Here is a 20,874-nt window from a genome sequence, read left to right as displayed (position 1 = left end):
AAGGTCATCCTCACTTTGGTATGAGTTTGTTTTGGAAAAAAAAAGACATCTATTGGAACTATAAGTAAATGATGAATATTACTGTGACTTCCTTTAAACAAGGAATTATTAATCTTAAAACACCTTTCTGTCTTTTCAAGCTGTTTCATATTGACTTTGGGCACTTCCTCGATCACAAGAAGAAAAAATTTGGTTACAAAAGAGAGCGTGTGCCATTTGTCTTAACACAAGACTTCTTAATTGTGATTAGTAAAGGAGCCCAAGAATGTACCAAAACGAGGGAGTTTGAAAGGTGAGCTTTCTTTTATGCATTTAACCTCCAGAGTGTTTTGTACCTAAAATGCACTTTAGTACTGGTGACCTTTTAATAATTAGACCTTCTAACTGAACAGTAGTATTTTAATTGGCTTGCAGTGGGAATGTTCTAGTTCTTCAGTTGAAGATCAGCCATGCACTTGTAAGTCAGTGGGTAATCTTAGCACTTACATGACCTTTGGTCCATGAAATCTCACTTGAGATTTGCAGGGTCAGCATACATGTGAATAAATATGGTAATTTTTCAAACATCTGATATTTCTTTGACTTTACATTTAAAATCCTCTTGAGATGGCAGAACTGCAGCTACTGAGAATTCTTAAATGTTGGGTGTTGTGTGCATCAGAGCCTTGCTGGTCATCCAGCCATACTTCTCTCTCCTATAGCTGCTCTGATAGCAGCTCTTCAGCTGGCCTGTGTAGTTTGTGACAATGGCTGAGAACCTGCTGAGCAAGAATTTTAAAATAATAGCAGTAAATAAATCTGTTGCTGTAGTCATTCTTAATATCTCTTTCCAGCAACCCAGTCCTTAAGAGGTTTCAGTTTTAATCTTAATTTCATTATGTTGATGGCAACAGAAGACAGATTTTGAATTATAGTGTCTGTCTGAACACTGCAGTGAAGCTCTTCTGCATTTTTTCCCTTAACCTGGGTATTTCTTATCCAGTCTGATAGAGCAAATGTCCCTGTTTTCAGTGCATTCTTCAGAGTACCTAAGGAGCAATATAAAACTACAGGAGAAATGCAACTCTGAAGATAGCCAGGAAAGCACTGATTTTAGCAGTGTGTCAGGAAATACCTTTTGAAATCTGAAATGTCAGTAGCAGTGAAAAAAATGGCCCTGTGAACTCACATAAATTAGTGTTGAACAGTTGTGTAAATTGCAGATGGGGTTTAAGGCTAGAAAGCCTGTCTTTGGATGTTGTATTAGTCTGACCACTATTAATCCTTACACAGATAAACCCAGTAGGAGAATGAGTAGTAATCTCAGCTACATTATGGTGTTCTTACTAGACTAAGACTGCATTTTTAGTGTCTGGTTACCTGTAAAACTGTTTTGGTGCTGAAGCAGTGATACACATGCAGCAGGGGAATGCACTGAGCTTTTTTTCCCCTGGTCTCTTCCAGGTTTCAGGAGATGTGCTATAAGGCTTACCTGGCAATTCGGCAGCATGCCAATCTCTTCATCAATCTTTTCTCCATGATGCTTGGCTCAGGAATGCCAGAACTGCAGTCCTTTGATGATATTGCATACATTAGAAAGACCCTTGCATTGGACAAAACTGAGCAGGAGGCTCTTGAGTACTTCATGAAGCAGATGAATGATGCTCACCATGGTGGCTGGACAACAAAAATGGACTGGATCTTCCACACAATAAAGCAACACGCTTTGAACTGAACTGACAGCAAAGAAAACAAGAACTGATACCCAGCTTTGTGGGTACTGCACTGTTAATACCCGTGAGCAGCAAAGACTGGTTGCATAGGAATTGCACAAACCATGAACAACATTAGAACTTATGGCGAGAAAAGAGATGAATTGTTCAGACAACTGTTGGAAAATAATGTAAAACAGGGTTTCAGATAGCACTAAAATTATAAACTTCAAAAATTAAGCTTTAGTACGATGTGTGCAGGGACCTCGACAAATTAGAGAGATGGGCAATCACCAAGTGTGTGAAGTTTAACAAGGGCAAGTGCCAGATTCTGCACCTGCAATGGGGCAAGCCTGGTTGTGTGTATGGACTGGGGAATGAGGCTGGACAGCAGCTGCTGAGATGGACCTGGGGGTCCTGGTCGATGGCAAGTTGAACATGAGCCAGCAGTGCCCTGCAGCCAAGAGAGCCACCTGTGTCCTGGGGACATCAGGCACAGCGTGGCCCCTGGGCAAGGGAGGGCATTGGCCCACTCTGCTCTGCACTGCGGCGGCCTCACCTTCAATATTGTGGGCAGTTTTGGGTGCCACAGTCTAAATAAAATTAAGCTATTAGAGAGTGTCCAAAGGAGGGCCACAAGGATGGTGAGGGGTCTGGAGGGGAATGGGCTGTGTGGGGAGCAGCTGAGGTCACTTGGTCTGTTCAGCCTGGAGGAGACTGAGCTCAGATTTCATTGAGGCCTGCACCTTCCTCACAAGGGGAAGTGGAGGGACAGGTACCAATCTCCTCTCTCTGGTGAGCAGTGACAGGAATTGAGGAAATGGCATGGAGTTGAGTCAGGGGAGGTTTAGGTTGAATATTACAAAAAGGTTTTTCACCCAGAGGGTGGTTGGGCACTGAACAGGCTCCCAGGGAAGTGGTCACAGCCCCAAGCCTGACAGAGTTCAAGGAGTGCTTGGACAAAGCTCTCAGACCCAGGGTGAGATTCCTGGGGTGTCTGTGCAGGGCCAGGAGTTGGACTCTGTGATCCATGTGGGTACCAGCATATTCTGTGATTCGATGATTCATGTTATGCCTTAAGCTCAAAAAGGTATACTTGGAAGAATGTTTCCTTTTTTCATTTGATAGGATAAATTAGAAGGAAAATAGTGCTAGTGTAAGAGTCCATCACATTTTACCTTAGATCTGGTACAGCAGGTGGAGACTATGTTGGATTGTGAAGAATAGAAAGAGAATTCAAGTGATAGCAAATACTTAAATGCAGCATAATTTAAAGGAAAGATCTAAAAATGTTAGTGAGAGGACAGTGCCTTTTAAATGTGCTCAGAGGCATTAACATTTGTGGGGTTTGGGTGGCCCTTCGATTTTTGGGTCCGTCATCTGCACAGTTTCTGAAGGCAGTAGAAAATAGGCCCACTCATTATGGTGTTTCTTCTGCTCAGTATTGCTAGGGGTGCAATTCATATTTTCACAACAAAACTCCCTATCATCCCCAAAAACTGACTAACCTGGAAATTGAATGGTCAGAATTGGGTTTAGTGCAACAGAGAGCTGTAGTGTTCATCTTAGGTTTGCTTTAATCTAACTTGAACTGAATAGATTTTTTTCATACATGTTTTCCAGAACCTAAAGAAAGGTGAGTTATTAAAATTATTGAAAGATTATTTTTTTATAAAGGCTATTTATATAATAGGAACTATTATTAATATATATTCTTTATTTACATGATTTGTCCAATATTAACTCTCTTAATTTTGCAACCCAGTTCTATCTGTCCAAGACTCCTGTTTTCATTAACGTCACTGAAGGTGACCAGACGTACTCCTAGGACCAAATTCAGCCCTAGTGAAAGAGGACACAAGTACCAGTGAAGTAGTGGGAATATACCCACTAAAACCAAAGGGGAACTTGGCCTAAGTCTCTAAAAATATTTTGGGAATCACTCTTCACATTACTGAAGTGATATGCTGGCTATTTCAAGAACGCTCATTTAAACCCTCAAAATTTGGGTCTACCATTTCTCCTCTTTCTTCCTCCTTTGGAAGTGGTTGTTGAATCCAGTAAGATACATCAGAAATAGCAATTTAGATTTTCAATATGATCAATAATTAGCAGTTCAGCAGACAGATATGTTGGCTAGCTCAAAGCATGTGGAGTTACCAAACATTTTATAACTTTGTCTGTTTTGTGCGTGTGTGTAATATATATTTGTAAATCTAGTTGTTGTCCTTTAACACAATTACAATGTGTGCAATCAGTGAAATTGGCACCATGCTTTGAAACTGTTCAGAGTACCAAGGATTTCAGATTGCCCTTATGCACAACTTCAGGTAGGACTGTTTTTCTAATTGCTAAACAGGTTTTTTTAAAGTTAGCAAAGCCCATAATAGTTCTGTGGGTGATGTTCACCCTGACATTTTAAACTTGCAAGATTGGCAGCACTTGAATTCCAAAGGTTTGGGGCTTTTGGGGGTTCAGCTTGTTCACTGCAAACACGCACCGAGGTGCCACTCAGAAAGTGCAATACCACGTGTAATATAAAATATGCTGGCAGTTGGTGTTAGACTAGAATATAAGCATATAAATAAACTGTACTTCATGCAGGCTGTACTGATGAGGTAATGAGAGGTTGGCTTCATTTAGCAACTTGTAATATATTAAAAATGTGCAATCAATGACGTTATGAAAGACTTTGGGGATTGTAAAGCCAAGGCTTTGGTGTTGCAAGACACTTTCAAAGTCAGCATCCTGCAGCTGATTACTGCATGCATGGATACTTGATGTTGTGGGGGAAAAGCTGGTTTTGTGAAAACTGCAGAAGCTCTGAGAATAGTAGGGGAAATGTGAAGTTTTATTTCCTTAGTTCTACAAAATATTTCGGAGTAGTCCAATAGAATTCCCATTGCTCTTTTTATTGACTGTTACATATTACTTTTTGTTCATATGAATATTTTAACTCCTGCTAAGCTTGGTTGTACTTTCCTAGAGCAAAGTTACCCTTGTATCTATTACTTTGCAGTCCACACACAATAATGGTTTAGCTCTTAAAATGGGTTAGTTTCAGTTTAAGTTTAGTTCACAAAATCTGAAACCCTGTTGGCTATAATTCTTAATTTAACAGAGTAAAACTGTTGCACAGACATCACATTAGGTGCTATATTATCTGTATTTATCTGGTGTTGAAACAATGCTTTACCTCGTTTATGCAAGAAATGGTCAGCCTTTTCCAGCCTGGGTGAAAAGATCAACTCCAATTTATTGGATGTTATGAGGCCAAATTTGTTTGTACTTTGCCCCTTCCTAGCCCTTCTGTAAATATGAGTATAAATGTCTTTCAGTTCAAGCACTGTATTCTGCACCCTTTTTGCCCAGACAGAGGTATGAGGAGTCAGGCTCTGTCTCCAGAATTTACTGCAATTAAGTGTTGTGCATAAGCTGTGGAATTTATTATGAGAATCAAATAGTAAAAGAAAGGAAACCTCAGAGTGGTACAGACATATACAGTTGGGGGTAATTGTAGCCTTTCAACAAACTTTAAAAAGTAGGAGAAGCTCCTGGGCTTTACCCATTTCTTTGCATCACCAGGATGGGCATTTGAAAAACGTTCTGCCAGTGTTTCACAGAAAACAACAATCCTTTTCTCAGCTTCAAAGTGTTGAACCCTAATTGCTGTATCCTGCCACAGCAGTTCCTGCTGATGTAACTTCACTGAGGATAGAGGAGGCTCTGTTTGCTTACCCTGGAGGAAATGAGAGGATGTCATCTGCTCCCAGTATCAGGAAGAAGACCTGCTTACACACCATGAAAGCACTTGTAACTGAGTCCTAGATTTTTGCAGAAATGGCTTGGAATTTGGCTTTTTTTTAACTATTCCCACTTCATGGAGATTTGAATACGCTCCCTTTGTTCCGGGACTCAGAATATTAAAGTAGTTTATTTTGGGCTTGAAGTGAATCTGGGCACCTTGCTCCTGCAGCACTTCTTGTAAGACTGGGCCATGTGTTTTATCACAAGGCATTAGCAAATGATGTTTTAGTGGAATAAAATTTAAACCAGTCACCTTTTCAGCTGTGAAACTTTGATGTAATGACAGAACAGGGTGCTGCATAATAGTTTTATTTAGCATTACATTCATTGCTTTCCTAAACGTAGCAGAAGTACCTGTACTGATTTTATATATGCATACTTCTTTGTCTGAAAGGGTGCATTAGTAGTTTTTTTCATAGTTGAAACAGACTTCCAGTATAATTTGATTTTTTTTTTAATGGCTTTTAAATCAAACCAAAATTGTAGGTGATTTGGCATCTTGTGGAAAAGATATGAGCCTGCATATTGAGGACAATATAGAAATTACCAGGTTTATAAGAACTTTGTATGTGATGACCCTGCTATCGGTGGTTTGGCAAGTTGTTTGTGGGTTTTTATGCCAACTTTCCTTTTTCTGTAAAGTATTAAATGCCCTTTAGTGGTCAGTAGCCCATGTTTGTTGACAATTTGAAGGTATTGTCTTTGCTTTGTCATTATATAACTGGCATGTTCAAATGTCTGTTCTTAATAGTAATTATGAATTCCTCCTGTTTTGCATGTCTGTACAGGTTGCAGACCTGGGCTGGACCCACTCAAAAAACAAATATCAGAAAAGCCACTTGAAATTACTATTTTTGTTGATGTCTTTGACATCTTGAAAATACTTCAAGTTAATGAAAATGGTGTGGTATTACAGAAAGAATTGTAACTTGCTGCTTCTAGGATTTTTTTAACTTCTTTCACTTGTTCTAGTTTTACTTGAATGGAAGAACCACACTTGTTTTTTTAAAAACACTATATAGCTGTGGATGTTGTTGCAGATTGTTGAATCCCAATTTAATTTTGCAATACATGTTTCATACAAATAATGAATTTGCATCTTTTTATTTTGTGCTGGAAGTTGTCTCAGTTTAGGTAGGCTCTGTCCAAAATGATGTGTAGCTCACCACCCCTGCAGCTGATATTGGTTTGGGGTTCTTCTTTGTTTAGTTTTACTCTTTTTTACATCTGTGTTAATGAAGGGAAGCCAACTGGAAGCTGGCTATAGGAGTTCTCTATTTGCATACTCTAACCAAACCCATAGGTGCTCTCCTCTTTGAGGAATTCTGATTTCACTTTATGCTGATACAACACTCATTTCATCAGAATTGCTCTGGATTCACAACAGCACATGAAATCAGAATTAGGCTGTATGTGTATCAGAGTTGCAGATTATTTATTCCTAGGATTCAGTATGAAAGGTTCTCATAAGGAGAGGAATGTTTAGTAGCAGCCCAGTTAAACACTTTTAAACACTTTTACTTTGAAATAGTCTTTATCAACAAAATAGCCTTTTCAGCTCTCCTAAAGTACAGTGATCTTGTCTACAGTTTGTTTCATTCTTGACACTTCAGTATTTTTGTTCCTTGCTGGCTTAAATGTTTCCTCTTCCTACTCTTTTGTAGCATCCAGACTTGTTGAACCCACACTCAGGAAAAAAGCTCTGCTCTTCATTTGCCATACAGTGTTCTGGACATGTGAGCTTTATGGGCCAGACTCTGCAAAGTCTGAGGTCTTGCTGTGTTGGTGCTCCTGACTCAAAGCCAGAGGTGAATCCCTCTGTCCCTTCTCTTCTCTCTCCAACACCCCTCTGGGACATGCCCAGAGCATAAGAACATCATAAAATATTTGTAAGAGAAGATCAATTGAAGCAATGTTCTGCCTGTCCTTTGAAGTTAGTGTTCCCACTGGTTTGTGTCCGTGTGTTTTTAAGTGTCCTTACTGTCACCTCTGTGTGTGATGCAATATTCCTGCAGCAGAAGGAAGGCAAAAAATGTACTCTTCTGTCCTGATCTTGTTGAAATTCTGGTGCCTGATTCCCAGTAGTTATTATACAGATTCAGAGGCCATTCAGTTCAGTGTAACTGCATTAATTCTGCTGGGCTCCTGTTCCAGTTATAAAATTAATCACAACTAAACCTGACTTAATTGTATTGCTGAAGTTACTGAAAGCCTAATTCAGGCAGAAGCTGTTTTTTTCAAGAATCTTTATATCTGTTGTAGTTTAGTTAATTCTTGTGAGCCAAAATATGGATATTCATAGTTGGAATCTCATTCTGCCTTGTTTCTTTAACTATTTTTAATCTATTTTCAGGCTTTATTAATAATGTTCTATATCCTGATTTATCAACTGCTCCAGGCTGTCTAGAATTGTCTTACTGTTTCACTTGGGGCTGGGGAAAGAAAAGGAATAGATTAATCTTTTTGTCTTATAGCAGCTGTGGTCCAAATTCTTCATTCTCATGTGAAGATTAATGTGCAATTCATTATCTGGGAGTGTCATCCTTTCTCTTTGCACCTCTAAAAGTTTTAACTGTGAATATCCACCACACTATGAAAATCTACTTCCCTGGTGGAGAAAAGGGCTTTAAATATATATAGTTGCAGTCTGAAGTCCTGGATTCTTGGGCTTGAAATTTTGTAAGTATTGTTCGCATTGTAAATGGCAACACAACTGCAGAATTTTCACAGAGCCATTGAGGTTGGAGTTCATTTAGGCCAGACACCCTGTTCAAAGCAGGGTCTGCAATAGAACAGGATGCCCAGGACATTGCCTAGCTGGGTTTAGAGTCTGTCTGGGAAAGAGGAACCCACAGTCTTTTTTTTTTTTCATAATATTTATATGAAATATCTTCTATTTCATTGCCTGTTGTCCTTTCAGTGGGCACTGAGAAAAGCCTTGCCTGTCTTTATTCCTCTCTATCAAGTCTTTATGCACATTGACCAGGTGCCCCTGGGCTTTCTCTTTGGCCAGGACCCCTCTCAGCCTCCTCTCCTGTCCCTGCCCTCCATGGACCCGTCCCAGCACACCAGGTCAGGTTGGTACTGGGAGCCCCAGTGCTGAGCAGGGCCAGGGGGAAGGCTCCCCTCCCCTGAGCTGCTCCTCCTGAGCCTGCCCAGCATCCTGATGGCATTTTGGGTAAAAACAGAGCCCAGGAGGGTGCCAGCTCTCCGTGCTTCTGTGTAACTTCTCTGAAGCTGGGAGCAGTTACCTGTCTGCATCAAAGGCAAAGTAAAAACCCCCGCCAGTGCTTCAATTACCTTTTAAAAATGAGACTATTACCTTTGAAATAACCACTACTGGGGCAGAGAGGGACGTTGCCAAATGTGTGTCATTCTGTGATAAAGGTCTGTGGTAAAGTAGGTAGAAAGCAAGACATTTTTAGTAATAATGGGCCAAAAAGTATTTAAGATGCAGCAAGATGCATGTGTTGTCATACTGAGAATAGTCTTGCAGTTCTTTAAATAAAAAAACACAACTCCTTTTTTAACCCTTCTGCTGTGCTACTCAAGTAACAAAAGTTTGGCCTATGATACTTATTGTAGTTCATGTTCATGGGAAACTGTAAAAAGTCTGCTTTTTATTTATCTTCGCGGTCTGTATCATGCTGTTTATTAAAAAAAACTACTTTTGTTTGGTTTTTATCACACTTTTGAGTGTTAATGTATATACTAACAACTAAATTAAAATGATATGGTTGGTACACCTGTGAATTCTGAAACGAGAATTTAAGAAATATTCAGTGTTGGTGTGTGATTTGGTGTTGCTCTACCTTTGAAAATGGCTAGAAGAAAGGAAATGGAAATTGCATACCACAGTTAATCTGGGGGGAACAGAAATAGAATTTACATTATTTAGGGGTGAAAAGTCCAATATGTGTGTGGCATGAGGATCTTGTAAATGCTGATCCTCAAAATAAGTAATTTTATTTTAGTTTTAGACGTGGGCTGTAAAAAGCTGTGACAAGAAAGATGATGTTATTGAAGTGTTTCAGCTTCATGGTTTACAGTCCCTGCTAAATCAATCTGGTCTTGAAAAATATGCTTCATGCTTTAATTACCAAAATTATAATTTAAAAAACCAAACAAACAAGGTTATATTTTTGTATCCAATACTAATTTTGAAAGAGTGACAAACATTTGGGGAAATTACTCACTGGCAGTATAATAGCATGAGGCTGCAAAGGAACTCCTTCTGTGGCCATGTTGGCCTACTTTGGACTCCAGTTGCTAACAAACTGGGAAGGATTTGAGTTCTCTTGTGGGGATTTCACTTTTTTCTTTTTGGAGAGATGAGGCAAGTGTCAGGGTTTTTAATCAGGCCCCTTCAAAACATTTTTGTCCCCAGTCAGCTCTAAACTTTGTACACTGGTCAGTTCTGTTTCAGGTCACACTGCCCAGCTTTGAGAAGGGCTGTGCTCCAGCAGGTGCTCAGTCTGTGCAGGACCAACCCTGTAATAAAAGATGGACATCGTCATCCTTACATTTATTCTGAAGCTTCAGAAGAGCTCTGGTCTGAAAAGTATGGCTGGGGCTTTGCAACAAGCTACTTCAATAACCTGAACTAACAGGTTAAACTTGTGTTTATTATACATAAGGCGAGTTTTACCTTTGCCTAATAACTATGAAATGGTTGTCAGTGGCTACAACTGTGTGTTAGGTGCACAGGATGGTGGTTCAGGATAAGAGGATCATCAGCTCTTGTTCAAATACAGATTTTAGACTTTACTGCCATTTAGGGCCAGGGTATGATTTTTGTGGTAGGTCTAAGTCTAAACATGAAAAAATCACAGAAAATTTGCAAAATAATGCTGGTAAAACAAGAAATATTTGCAATGGGATCAGTTTGCTTTAGCATGGGTATCTCAGTAAGGCCTCCTGATTTTATGCCCAGAAATCAGTCTGTTTGCCAACTTGCCTTGGAAAGACTCAATCTAAAGTCTGAACCCATGCAACAAAAGAGCAAAGAACCTGATGCTAGACAAGATATGTCAAGTAACCTCCTACATGTCCTTTTAAATACTAACAAACCTACCTGCAGTAAAGGTTATCCTCATGAGCTATGCTAACTGCTGTCATTGAAGAAACAATTTACCCCATGGATGTTTTGGTCAGGATATATCCTCACTAATTGAAATGAGCATCATCTATGTTGTCCATTTAAACAAGAATGTCAATGTCATACAGGCTTTTCTGTATTTTCAGCTCTGACTGATTAAAACCTCACCCAGAGCTCTCTCAACATCCCAAGCACGTGGTGGTTTAAAGAACAAGACTCATTTAGGCTGTTCTGTCCAAAACATTGATAGCTCTGTTTGATGCGTGTGACTTTGAACTGGATCAGCAGCTTCAAAGGGGATCCTCCTCAGATGTTCTTCTTTCACTTAAAGCCTTGTCTTTTTATCTGACATAAGTGGTGTTGGGCTGTGCCGCTTTGGGTGGAGAATAAATCAGTCAGAAGGTACAGAAAATGCTTTGGTCCGCCCGCGTTTGCCTCACAAGCAGGACTGAATTCAAAGCAAGGGTTGGGCTTGGTTTTTTTTTTCCTCTCTCTTTGCCATATGTGGATTTTAGGTTCTCATCACTGCCCTCCGCTGGGATCTGGGGAAAGTGTTTTCCTGGAACGTTTGTAGGGAAAACATTTTGGTGAATAGAGGAAGAGCTACGTGAGCATCTGCCCATTTGGGAGGCTGTAGCCGATTTGTGAGACCTGTAACACAAGCTGTCCTGGGGAAACCTCAGCAACCACAGCTGGAATAAAAAGCAGAGAACAAACTGATGTGGGAGACCAGGATCTTGTTGGATTGGTAACTCAGTGCAGGAGATTGTAGGCATACAACATTTATTTCCTGTCTGAGGGCTCAGCAGTGTGCCAGCAGCAGGACACCTTTAGTTCTGTTTTGCTGCTCACCACCAAAACTCCTGTGTGATCATAGCATAAAGCTCTTTCAATCTGGCTCTAAGCAAGTCACATTACTCTAAAGGGATGTTCCCAGCCTCAGGACAAAGCCTAAGGTAGGATTTTATAGACAGAGTAAGTCCAGTTTCATCTGCCAGATAATGAATAAAACTAATGCCAGAAACAGGGTATAGTTTCTTTTTTTACCAATCAGTGGAGCAACACCATTAGGGTTATTGTGGATTATCTGCTAATTCAAAACATTTTTGTAGAACTAGATAAATTCAGGCTAAGCCAGAGCAAAACAAGTGTTTCGTTCATATTGAATTCATTCATATGAATTTATATTAAATGAAACACTTAGGCAAAATTCCATACGTTATTTTTAAATCATGGAAATAAGGGACTGTAGCAGCCTCCCTCATGTCTTCAAAATTAATGAGGTATTTTTAAAAAAGGTAAAATGCAGTTTGAAGTGTTCTGCTTTGTGAACCAATACAATTTGGTGCTTTTTCCTGTGGCATGATTTAAAGTGAAGATTAAATCAGCAAAAAGGGTCATGATTATAAATTTGGAAAAGGGAGAGTTGATTATTTTAATTTTCAAATCCTTATTTATACATATTTCACAGAATCATGGAATTGTTAGTTTTTGAAGGGACCTGTGGAGATCATCCAGTCCAAGGCACAGTCACTTGGAGCAGGTAACACAGGAACACATCCAGGTGGGTTTGAAATGTGTCCAGAGGGAGAATCCACAACCTCCCTGGGCAGCTGTTCCAGTGCTCTGCCATCCTCAGTGTGAAGAAGTTTTTCCTCATGTTGAGGTGAAACTCCTTGTGTTTTAGTTTATGGCCATTGCTCCTCATGCTGTTGCTTGGAACCACCAAGAAGAGTCTGGCACCATCTTCTGGCCCCTGCCTTTGAAATATTTCTGTGCATTGATGAGATCCCCTGTCAGAGGTCTCTCCTCCAGACTAACCAGCCCCAGTCCTGCAGTCTGTCCTCACAAGAGATGCTCCAGACCCCTCCTCACTTTGTACCTCCACTGGACCCTCTCCGATAACTCCTTATCTTTCTGTATGTATATATTTCTTTCTTGTACTGTACATATTTATGATACACTTTATATTGATTCTCCTATACAGTAGCTCTAAGGAACAACTTCTACATTGATACAAAAAGTAAAGTTGAGCTTTGCGAGGTTCTGGCTTTGACATCACCTTCTCATTTGTGTAAAATCAGAGTGCAAACACTGTTCTGAAGCAGGCTTACACTCTGCCAGCCCTGGCCGAGGCCTGTGGATGGAAAGGCGGCTGTGCAGACGGTGTCGGGTACAAATACCAGCTAAAGGTTTATTTAGGCTGCTTGCCATTGCCATACGGGTACAAATATCAGCTACAGGTTTATTTAGGCCGCTCGCCATTGCCATACGGGTACAAATACCAGCTAAAGGTTTATTTAGGCTGCTTGCCATTGCCATACGGGTACAAATACCAGCTAAAGGTTTATTTAGGCCGCTCGCCATTGCCATACGGGTACAAATACCAGCTAAAGGTTTATTTAGGCCGCTCGCCATTGCCATACGGGTACAAATACCAGCTAAAGGTTTATTTAGGCTGCTCGCTGTCGCTATGGCGACGGGCGGGTGCCGCCGTGGCCGGCAGGGGACGCTGCAGGCGGCGGCCGCTCGCCCCTTTCCCGCCCCTTGCCCGCGGAGCGGCCGGGCCGGGCCGGGCCCGTGCGGAGCGGAACGGTGCGGGCGGAGCGGCCACGCCGGGCCCCGGAGGAGCGGAGCGGCTCTGGCGGCCGGCAGGTGAGTCCCGGCGGCAGCGCCCGGGGAGCCGCTCGTGTCCCAGCCCCGCCGGGGAGGTGAGCTGTGATTCACGGCCTGGCCCGCGGCTCTCCCGGTGCGGCCCCGGGCCGGGCCCTCTCCCGCCGGCCCTGCGGGGTTGCGGCCTCGCCCGTGCCCGCGGCTCCGCAGCTGCCGCCGGGGCGGAGCGGCGCCTTTGCCGCGCTCCCGCCAGGGCTCCCCGTGCGGCCTCCGCGCAGGCCGCGGGGCCGATCGGGATCCCGGTGTTCGGGGCCTGGATCCCGCTTTTCCGGGCCGGGAAAGCCGCTGGAAAAGAACAGCCCGCCTTGCTGCCCGGCGGTGCGATCGCTGCAGGAAAGGTTGAGCTTTTCACGCGCCTTACCTGGGGTGAGACTTGGGGTGCCACTGTGCTGTCGGTTCTTCTCTTGCAATCACAGAAAACGGTGAGGGTACTGATACTTCTAGATCATGATATAACGTTAAAATCAATTATTTTTCCACATTTTGAAAAAAAAAAAAAAAAGAGTTCAGAAAATATTTGATGTCGGAAGAACACCGTTGAGTTGATCAGGGCCCTTTTTCCCCTCCTTTCCCCTCCGGTGCATGGCACTGACTACAGAAGATCCTGGGCGCCCAAGCGCTCTTCAGTCATGGCAGCCCGCATCACATTCCTTGTTTGCAGCCTTTTCCTCTTCAAGACTGTTTGTCCCGTATATAGGTCAACTATTTGTGTTTCGTTTCCAAATGTTTTTCTACTCTCAGGAGCTGCCAAGTGCACCGAAAGCCAACTAGCCTGAGACAAAAGAAAAACAAATACACCAGTGCATCCGCCTTACTAATTTTGATGCTCTAAACTGAAATTAATATCAACTTCTTATGTTGTAACTTCAAGTTCCATAGATTTATTCTTTGTAGTATTTGTATTACGTGTATCTGATTCTGTGTTTTTTCTATTTGGTGCTAAAGTTTTAAGTGGTTTAAAATGCTGTCACTCCATAGGTGAAAGTCTTCTTGAGCTGATGTATTCACTACATTTGGAAGCTGTACAGTCATTAGTTTCTTAGCTGCTCTGCCTCCTGATACTGAAGAGTCTGGGATTTTTGGTAAGAGCATGACTGTGTTGGTATTTTAAACACTAAAACTCGTTTGTGGAGGGCTGTGCCTCAGTGTCCTGTCTCTGACAACAAGGATGCTGGAGAGAAGGCTTGTAGATGACCCTGAGTGCTGGAGTACCTGGACTTCTGACTTGTCTGTCTTTTGGTGAACCTTTTGCTCCAGGGCAGGAATGTGAAACTGGACTTCAGCAGCTGTGTGTATTTAGTGGGTTCCTAACTGTATCAAAATGGGCTGGGGGGCAAGAAGGGGGAGTTGGAAAAAACTTTTGTATTTGATATGCAGGTTCTCAAAATGCTCGTGTTGTTCCATAAGGTTCTGAAAGATAACCTAGGTACAAAACAAGTCTAATTCTTTAATGTTTTTACTGTACAGTTCATGTAGACTGTTCAAAATGAATGAACATCCTAAAAAGAGGAAAAGGAAGACTCTGCATCCTTCTCGTTACTCAGGTCAGTCTGGAGCTTGAGTTTGGTACACTTTAGTAAGTTAATATTTTTTCTCAGAAGTGACCACTTGTGCCAAGACGTGGAAAAGCAGTGACACAAAGGGTGGGATGAGAAATCTTGGCTTGAATGGGCAGCACCCACTCTGCAGGCTCCTTTGTTGGGCCACCTTGAGCCAGTGCACCTGAGTGATTTGTTCTGTGCTCCTGCACATGGGGGAACTGGCTTTAGCTGCAAATTCCTGCTTCCACAGAGGGGAGGAATTCTGTAAAAGGTGGGGTGGGTAGAGAGGAATGTACAGCCCTGAACAGACCACACACTTGTCAATGTCCTCAGTGGGAGCAGAAACTCCAAACATCAGGGCAGCAGCTGGAAGGTGTAAATCACAACAGGAATTCTTCCAAAACAACAAGTAAAAATGTGAAAAGAGTTTTGATGAACATGAAGTACATTTGTAGCTACAAGACATGAGTACTTAAACTTTTTTGTTGATGTTTTGGTTTAGATTCTTCAGGTGCAAGCAGATACATAGACAACAGTGGGATTTTTTCTGACCACTGCTATAGTGTCTGTTCCATGAGACAGCCAGATATAAACAGAGGTAAGATTATGTTTTGGGGTCTTGTTCTGCAGTTCTTTAATGTAACATGTTCCTATTCACAGAAGCAAATAGGATACACAGTATATAGCAGGTGATTTCCATGTCCTTGTGATCTGATGAGCCTTAGACTGGTGAGAGGTTGTTCAGTTGTTACTGCTGAAATACAGTTTTCAAAATAAAAACAATGACAACAAAAGACCCTTCAATTTTACATTTATAATGGTGATTAAACGACTTCCAATACTCACTACCTAGGTAACAAAGTTGGTGAGTTCAGATGGAAATTACCAACAGTTGCATTGAATTGTACTTGTACCTGGCAAAACAAAATGCCTTTTTATAAAACATCCAATAGTGGGTGGAAACTTAGCAGAGTAAATGTGATGGTGGATTTTTAGTCTATTCATTTTTCTTTTCACTTTAATAATTAACCATAAAGTCTGCAGAAGTTTCAGAAAGTATCATATTTAAAATGCAATGTCCAGAAATATTGAAGAATATTTTTTGAGTCTTTTAAATGAAATGTTTCATTTAAGGATTTTAAGTTTTTTTCTGTATAATCAGCTGAGTATTTTCAGTAGTAAATTCAGTATTTTCTGCTGACATCTTCTGGACAGATTTGTTACTTTTTGAATTCTTTTGTTTTTCTCTGCATGTATGGAAATAATTTTCAAGGTATTTGTTGTCAATTTTTTTAAATGTAGGCTATGATGTGCTTAGTATATAAAGATAAATTTATGCAAGTGAAATAAATAAATAGTAAGGAAGATCTATGACTAAATTCAGGAATCAGGATGATGCTGGTGTGGAGAAATGACAAGGAAATGCTTGCCTTGCCTTTGCAGGTAGATTCCACAGTCCTGTGCAGAGCCTGGACACGGATGATGACGGCAGTCCCGTGCACGCCGGGAGCTCCCACTGGAGCGGGGCACACTCAAACGCTGGCATGCACTGCACAGACCCGAAAAAGAAGGATAAAGGTAAAGGTCAGTGTGTTTGAGGCTGAGAGGTTGGAGAGCCCAGCTGCTCCTGGCTGTTCATGTAACTTCCTTGCTTTGACAGAAATGGTGAGGAATTTATATTTTCTGGTATTGCTTTGTTAGCTGATAATACATCATAGGCTGGCAGGGGAGAAATAACTGGTCTTTGCATTTGAAAGCTGCTGCAGCTGACTGAAAAGTTAAAGATGGGCCCAGGTGTTTTGTAGTGGGTTTTTTCAACCTTCTATTACGTATTTCCTCCTGCAGATAAAGGTACTAACAATGGAATGTGCAGAGACTTATGTGACTCACCTATATTCAGTGACAGCCCCACAGAAGAAGAGAAACCTCTAGATATCCAAACTGTAGAAATTTCTACAACAGAAGTGAATGCTGTAGAAGTTCACGATATAGAAACACAGACTGTGTCACCTGAGAAGCTGGAAGCTGAGGACCTTGAGGAAATTCCTCTGGAGACCTGTAAAATCTTTGAGAAGAACCAGGCTTTGAATATCACAGCTCAACAGAAATGGCCCTTGCTGAGAGCCAACAGCAGCGGCCTGTACAAGTGTGAGCTCTGTGAGTTCAACAGCAAGTACTTCTCTGATCTGAAGCAGCACATGATCCTGAAGCATAAGACATGTACAGACACTCACGTCTGTAAAGTTTGTAAAGAAAGTTTCTCCAGCAAAGTGCAGCTCATTGAGCACGTAAAACTCCATGAGGAGGATCCGTACATCTGTAAATACTGCGATTACAAAACGGTGATTTTTGAGAACCTGAGTCAGCACATAGCAGACACCCACTTCAACGACCACCTGTACTGGTGTGAGCAGTGTGATGTGCAGTTCTCCTCCAGCAGCGAGCTGTACCTGCACTTCCAGGAGCACAGCTGTGACGAGCAGTACCTGTGCCAGTTCTGTGAGCACGAGACCAACGACCCCGAGGACCTGCACAGCCACGTGGTGAACGAGCACGCGTGCCGGCTCATCGAGCTGAGCGACAGCTACCACAGCAAGGAGCGGGGCCAGTACAGCCTCATCAACAAAATCACTTTTGACAAATGCAAAAACTTCTTTGTGTGCCAGGTGTGCGGCTTTAGGAGCAGGCTGCACACCAATGTCAACAGGCACGTAGCTATTGAGCACACCAAAATATTCCCTCATGTTTGTGATGACTGTGGGAAGGGGTTTTCAGGTATGCTGGAATATTGCAAGCACTTAAGCTCTCATTTATCTGAAGGGATTTATTTGTGTCAATACTGTGAATATTCAACAGGACAAATTGAGGACCTTAAAACTCATTTGGATTTCAGGCATTCAGCAGATTTGCCTCATAAATGTACTGATTGTTTAATGAGGTTTGGGAATGAAAAAGATCTTTTAAGTCATCTTCAGATACATGAGACGGTGTGATTGCTTTCTTTCCCTGTAACCAGTTTGTTTAGAATTTGAATTTATTTCCAGTCACTGGAATGTGATATTAAATACAATTTTAACAGCAACTGTACATTTCTAATGTTTTCATCTTTATATCAGCAAAGCATGTCTAGCACTTGGTGTTGTGAATTTCCTTGTCTAGGGGTTTCAGTAGGAATAATCACATTTACACTGTGGTGGATCAGATTTTGGGGGGAGGGACAGGGGGAGTAATTGCATGTTGTGATACCAGTTCTGGTGGTTATCCTGCTCTTTCATGTCTAGTGTACAGGACCAGCTCTCTTGAGTTTAAAAAGGCACAAAAACAAAGCAAATATCTAAATCTATTCTTTAATAACCCAATACTGGTCTCAGTTCCACATCCAGCTCATGTTACCTTGGGTGGCAGCAGGTCACTGCACTGGTGTTTAGCAGTAGCACTGGCCTGTCAAAGATAAGGGTGCTCCAAAAGCTCCCAGGCATGGACATCTCCAGATTCCCATACCAGCCTTCATTTCCCACCTCACGCTCCTGATAAGCTTTTTCAATTGTCCTGTTTTATTCCTGGGATACCTTTCTGACCTCACTGTTCACTTTGTCCTGTGTTTAAGTCCCATCTGTGGGACTGTCCAACACACTCTTGCACATACATACTGCATGACTCCCACATGATATTCCCTTTATTTACCTTCTTCCTGTCTTTTAATACATTGAGGAGACACACATTGCTTGGGTTTGTATTAGATCATGTTCTATAGAGTAATTGCAAAAGGAATTTGCAATGATCTGCTGAGAATGTACAAAATTAATTTCTTATATAAAATCCTAATATAGCTCTTACTGAAATTATGGATGTCACCAACCTCTTGACTAGAGAAAACTTCTAGTAGTCTATATTATTGTAGTAATTCTGTATATTTATAATTATCTTTCCACCACTAGTAACTTGAGGAATGTTATTTTAACTCTGTAAATTTAAAAATTTTATATACGGGCTTAAAAGACTGGTACATTACACAATTTTTACTAATGACTCTCAAATTATTTCACACATTTGTTTATATAATACAAAGCACAATCCTACCTTTGTAATCATTGGAAGTGAGTTTTTGCAGTTCATTCTGTAGCTCTATATCTGAGTGGATACTTGGACAGATAAAAGAAGAGTGGGATCACTTGGATCATGCTAGACACCATGGTGAAAATACTCACAATAATTACTAGTGGAGTTTACATTTCTTTCTTCATTTATTGTAAATTTGTAATGTAAGATTGTCTAATGCAAGCTTTGTATAGAGATAATTAATGTATCAAAAATTTCTTGTTCAGTGAGGTTTGGTGTTACCAGCTTCAAGGCATGCAAGGGTCTTTGGATTTGATTTTTAAAGCCAAGGGTAAAACTTGGCTGAATGTTATTGATTAATGGAAGTTCTGATTTCCAGAGAAGTATTTCTGGAAAATCTATTAACCACTTGGTGGTAATTTTGTTGTGAGAGGCAAGACCATTTCTGTCACATTGAAATGCTGATATACTGCTAGATTTTGTGTTTTGTCATTGAAAGGGCAACCTGAGAGTGTCTTGCTGTACTTTATTACTCCCTTGTATAGAGAATGACAGTATCTGTGGTAGAATTGCTGATTTCCTATTTTGAACACATTCTTCCCTGGCTGGCTTAAAATAGTAGCAATAATATAGTTAAAACACTAAGATGAATTATTTTCTATATGGAAAGTTAATTTTCCTCATATATCTGAAAGGGGGAATGCTGGTTCTCTGAAAGCTCTGCTCCTGCTGATGGCACAGAGGGGGAATGGCACAGCTGAGCTCTAGGGGAAAAGCTGCTCTGGGAGACAGAGACAAGAAGGGGAAAAAAGGCATTTAAAAATCCCCCAGAATAAATAAAGGGGCTTAAGAAGTGTATATATTTGTGTAGATCAGCATTATGTCTCCAGCAGGAAAGGTGGTGTCCTGTGCCAGCACAGAGCCCTGTGACACTTGCTTGTTGACATGAATAACTTCATGGCTGTCTTTGAGTTGGGTTAATTCTGACCTCTAAAATGCGAATCAAAACAATCCCCCACAGGAATGCTGTGAAGCCAGATCATTCCAAACTAAAATGCAGCGTCTAAACAGGAAATGTATCCAAGGTCATTTTAGGTTGGATTTTATAAATGAGGGACTAATGTTAGTATTTTCTTTTTACTGTCAGGTAGTAAATGAAAGTGTACAGGAATAGCATGTCTCATTTTAAAAAGGAACACAAGTACACTGCTGGCTTCCACATGATCTGCATGTTAAAGCAAGAAAGTGACTAAGTAGTAGGAACAATAGGTAATGAATAAAAAAATAGGTAGTGAAAAAATAGGTAGTGAGTCTGTGGGGAATGTGGAAGGCTGAAAGGCACGGCTGAGCGTGCCAAGGACAGGGATGACATTTGGGTTATTTGGGTGAAGTGGCAGGTGAGTGCTCTGACCTGGCCACTGATCCGTCACCCTGGAGCCCGAGCAGCTCATCTCAGTCCGAGAGGCAGAAATACACTCTAGGGACCAGCACTGTGCCAATATTTATTATTTCTCTCCAAGGCAGTAAGTATCAAATTCTGGTTATTCACTGGTACCTGCAAGGTTCAGCTGTTTCAGGAACAGCATTCCAAGCAGAAACTATGCAAAGAGATTGGTTTTAGTAGTGTTTTATATTTGTGAGAGATCTGTATTTGATTCTTTGCTTTTCAGACTTTTGAACCCTTTGTTTCGATGTGTGAACCCTTAGTTTTGAGGAGTATTTTCCAACCTTAACAAATACCTGTGTATCAGATTCCTGGACCATATTTCTTATTGAGCAAAAGACCTTTTTTATGTGAAAGACTGTTGACTTCAAAACAAAGTTTACATGCCACAAACTATTGCAAGATCTTAAAATACAGCGGATTAACAATCCTCAAATAACGTGTCCTCTAGAATGCTGTTGTCGCCGATTTTCATGTTGATTCTCGTCCCGTACCAAATGCATGAGGGTACCGGTGCTGTTTAACTCCTGCCAGCCCGCGGCGCTGTCACCGTGCGGGCTC

At 41.3% G+C, this 20,874-nt stretch overlaps 2 protein-coding genes across 10 annotated transcripts in view; both read left to right on the top strand.

Annotated features, from left to right (window-relative positions):
- PIK3CA (phosphatidylinositol-4,5-bisphosphate 3-kinase catalytic subunit alpha) overlaps positions 1 to 2,837 on the top strand; it is a 36,642-nt gene extending 33,805 nt beyond the window's left edge. For all 5 annotated transcript variants that reach the window (XM_074547384.1, XM_074547385.1, XM_074547388.1 and 2 more), the window contains exons 20-21: positions 141 to 292; positions 1,444 to 2,837. In XM_074547384.1, the coding sequence (XP_074403485.1) occupies positions 141 to 292; positions 1,444 to 1,714 (423 nt within the window). In that variant the 3' untranslated portion in view covers positions 1,715 to 2,837. The remainder of the gene's footprint in view (positions 1 to 140; positions 293 to 1,443) is intronic.
- A 10,279-nt stretch (positions 2,838 to 13,116) lies between these two features.
- ZNF639 (zinc finger protein 639) lies at positions 13,117 to 20,752 on the top strand. 5 transcript variants are annotated; one of them, XM_074547406.1, is made up of 6 exons: positions 13,117 to 13,251; positions 14,248 to 14,351; positions 14,737 to 14,813; positions 15,313 to 15,408; positions 16,254 to 16,388; positions 16,656 to 20,752. In XM_074547406.1, the coding sequence occupies exons 3-6, from the start codon at positions 14,756 to 14,758 to the stop codon at positions 17,801 to 17,803; spliced, it is 1,437 nt and encodes a 478-aa protein (XP_074403507.1). In that variant the 5' UTR covers positions 13,117 to 13,251; positions 14,248 to 14,351; positions 14,737 to 14,755; the 3' UTR covers positions 17,804 to 20,752. The 5 variants fall into 5 exon arrangements, with proteins under 5 accessions (XP_074403507.1, XP_074403505.1, XP_014121020.1 ...); XM_074547404.1 differs by having other exon boundaries at positions 16,254 to 16,394; XM_014265545.3 differs by lacking the exon at positions 13,117 to 13,251 and adding an exon at positions 13,484 to 13,635 and having other exon boundaries at positions 16,254 to 16,394.
- The last annotated feature ends 122 nt before the right edge of the window (positions 20,753 to 20,874 follow it).

This window comes from Zonotrichia albicollis, chromosome 9, assembly GCF_047830755.1.
Source record: "Zonotrichia albicollis isolate bZonAlb1 chromosome 9, bZonAlb1.hap1, whole genome shotgun sequence".
Lineage (NCBI taxonomy): Eukaryota > Metazoa > Chordata > Aves > Passeriformes > Passerellidae > Zonotrichia > Zonotrichia albicollis.
This window is presented reverse-complemented; position numbering and strand designations above follow the sequence as displayed.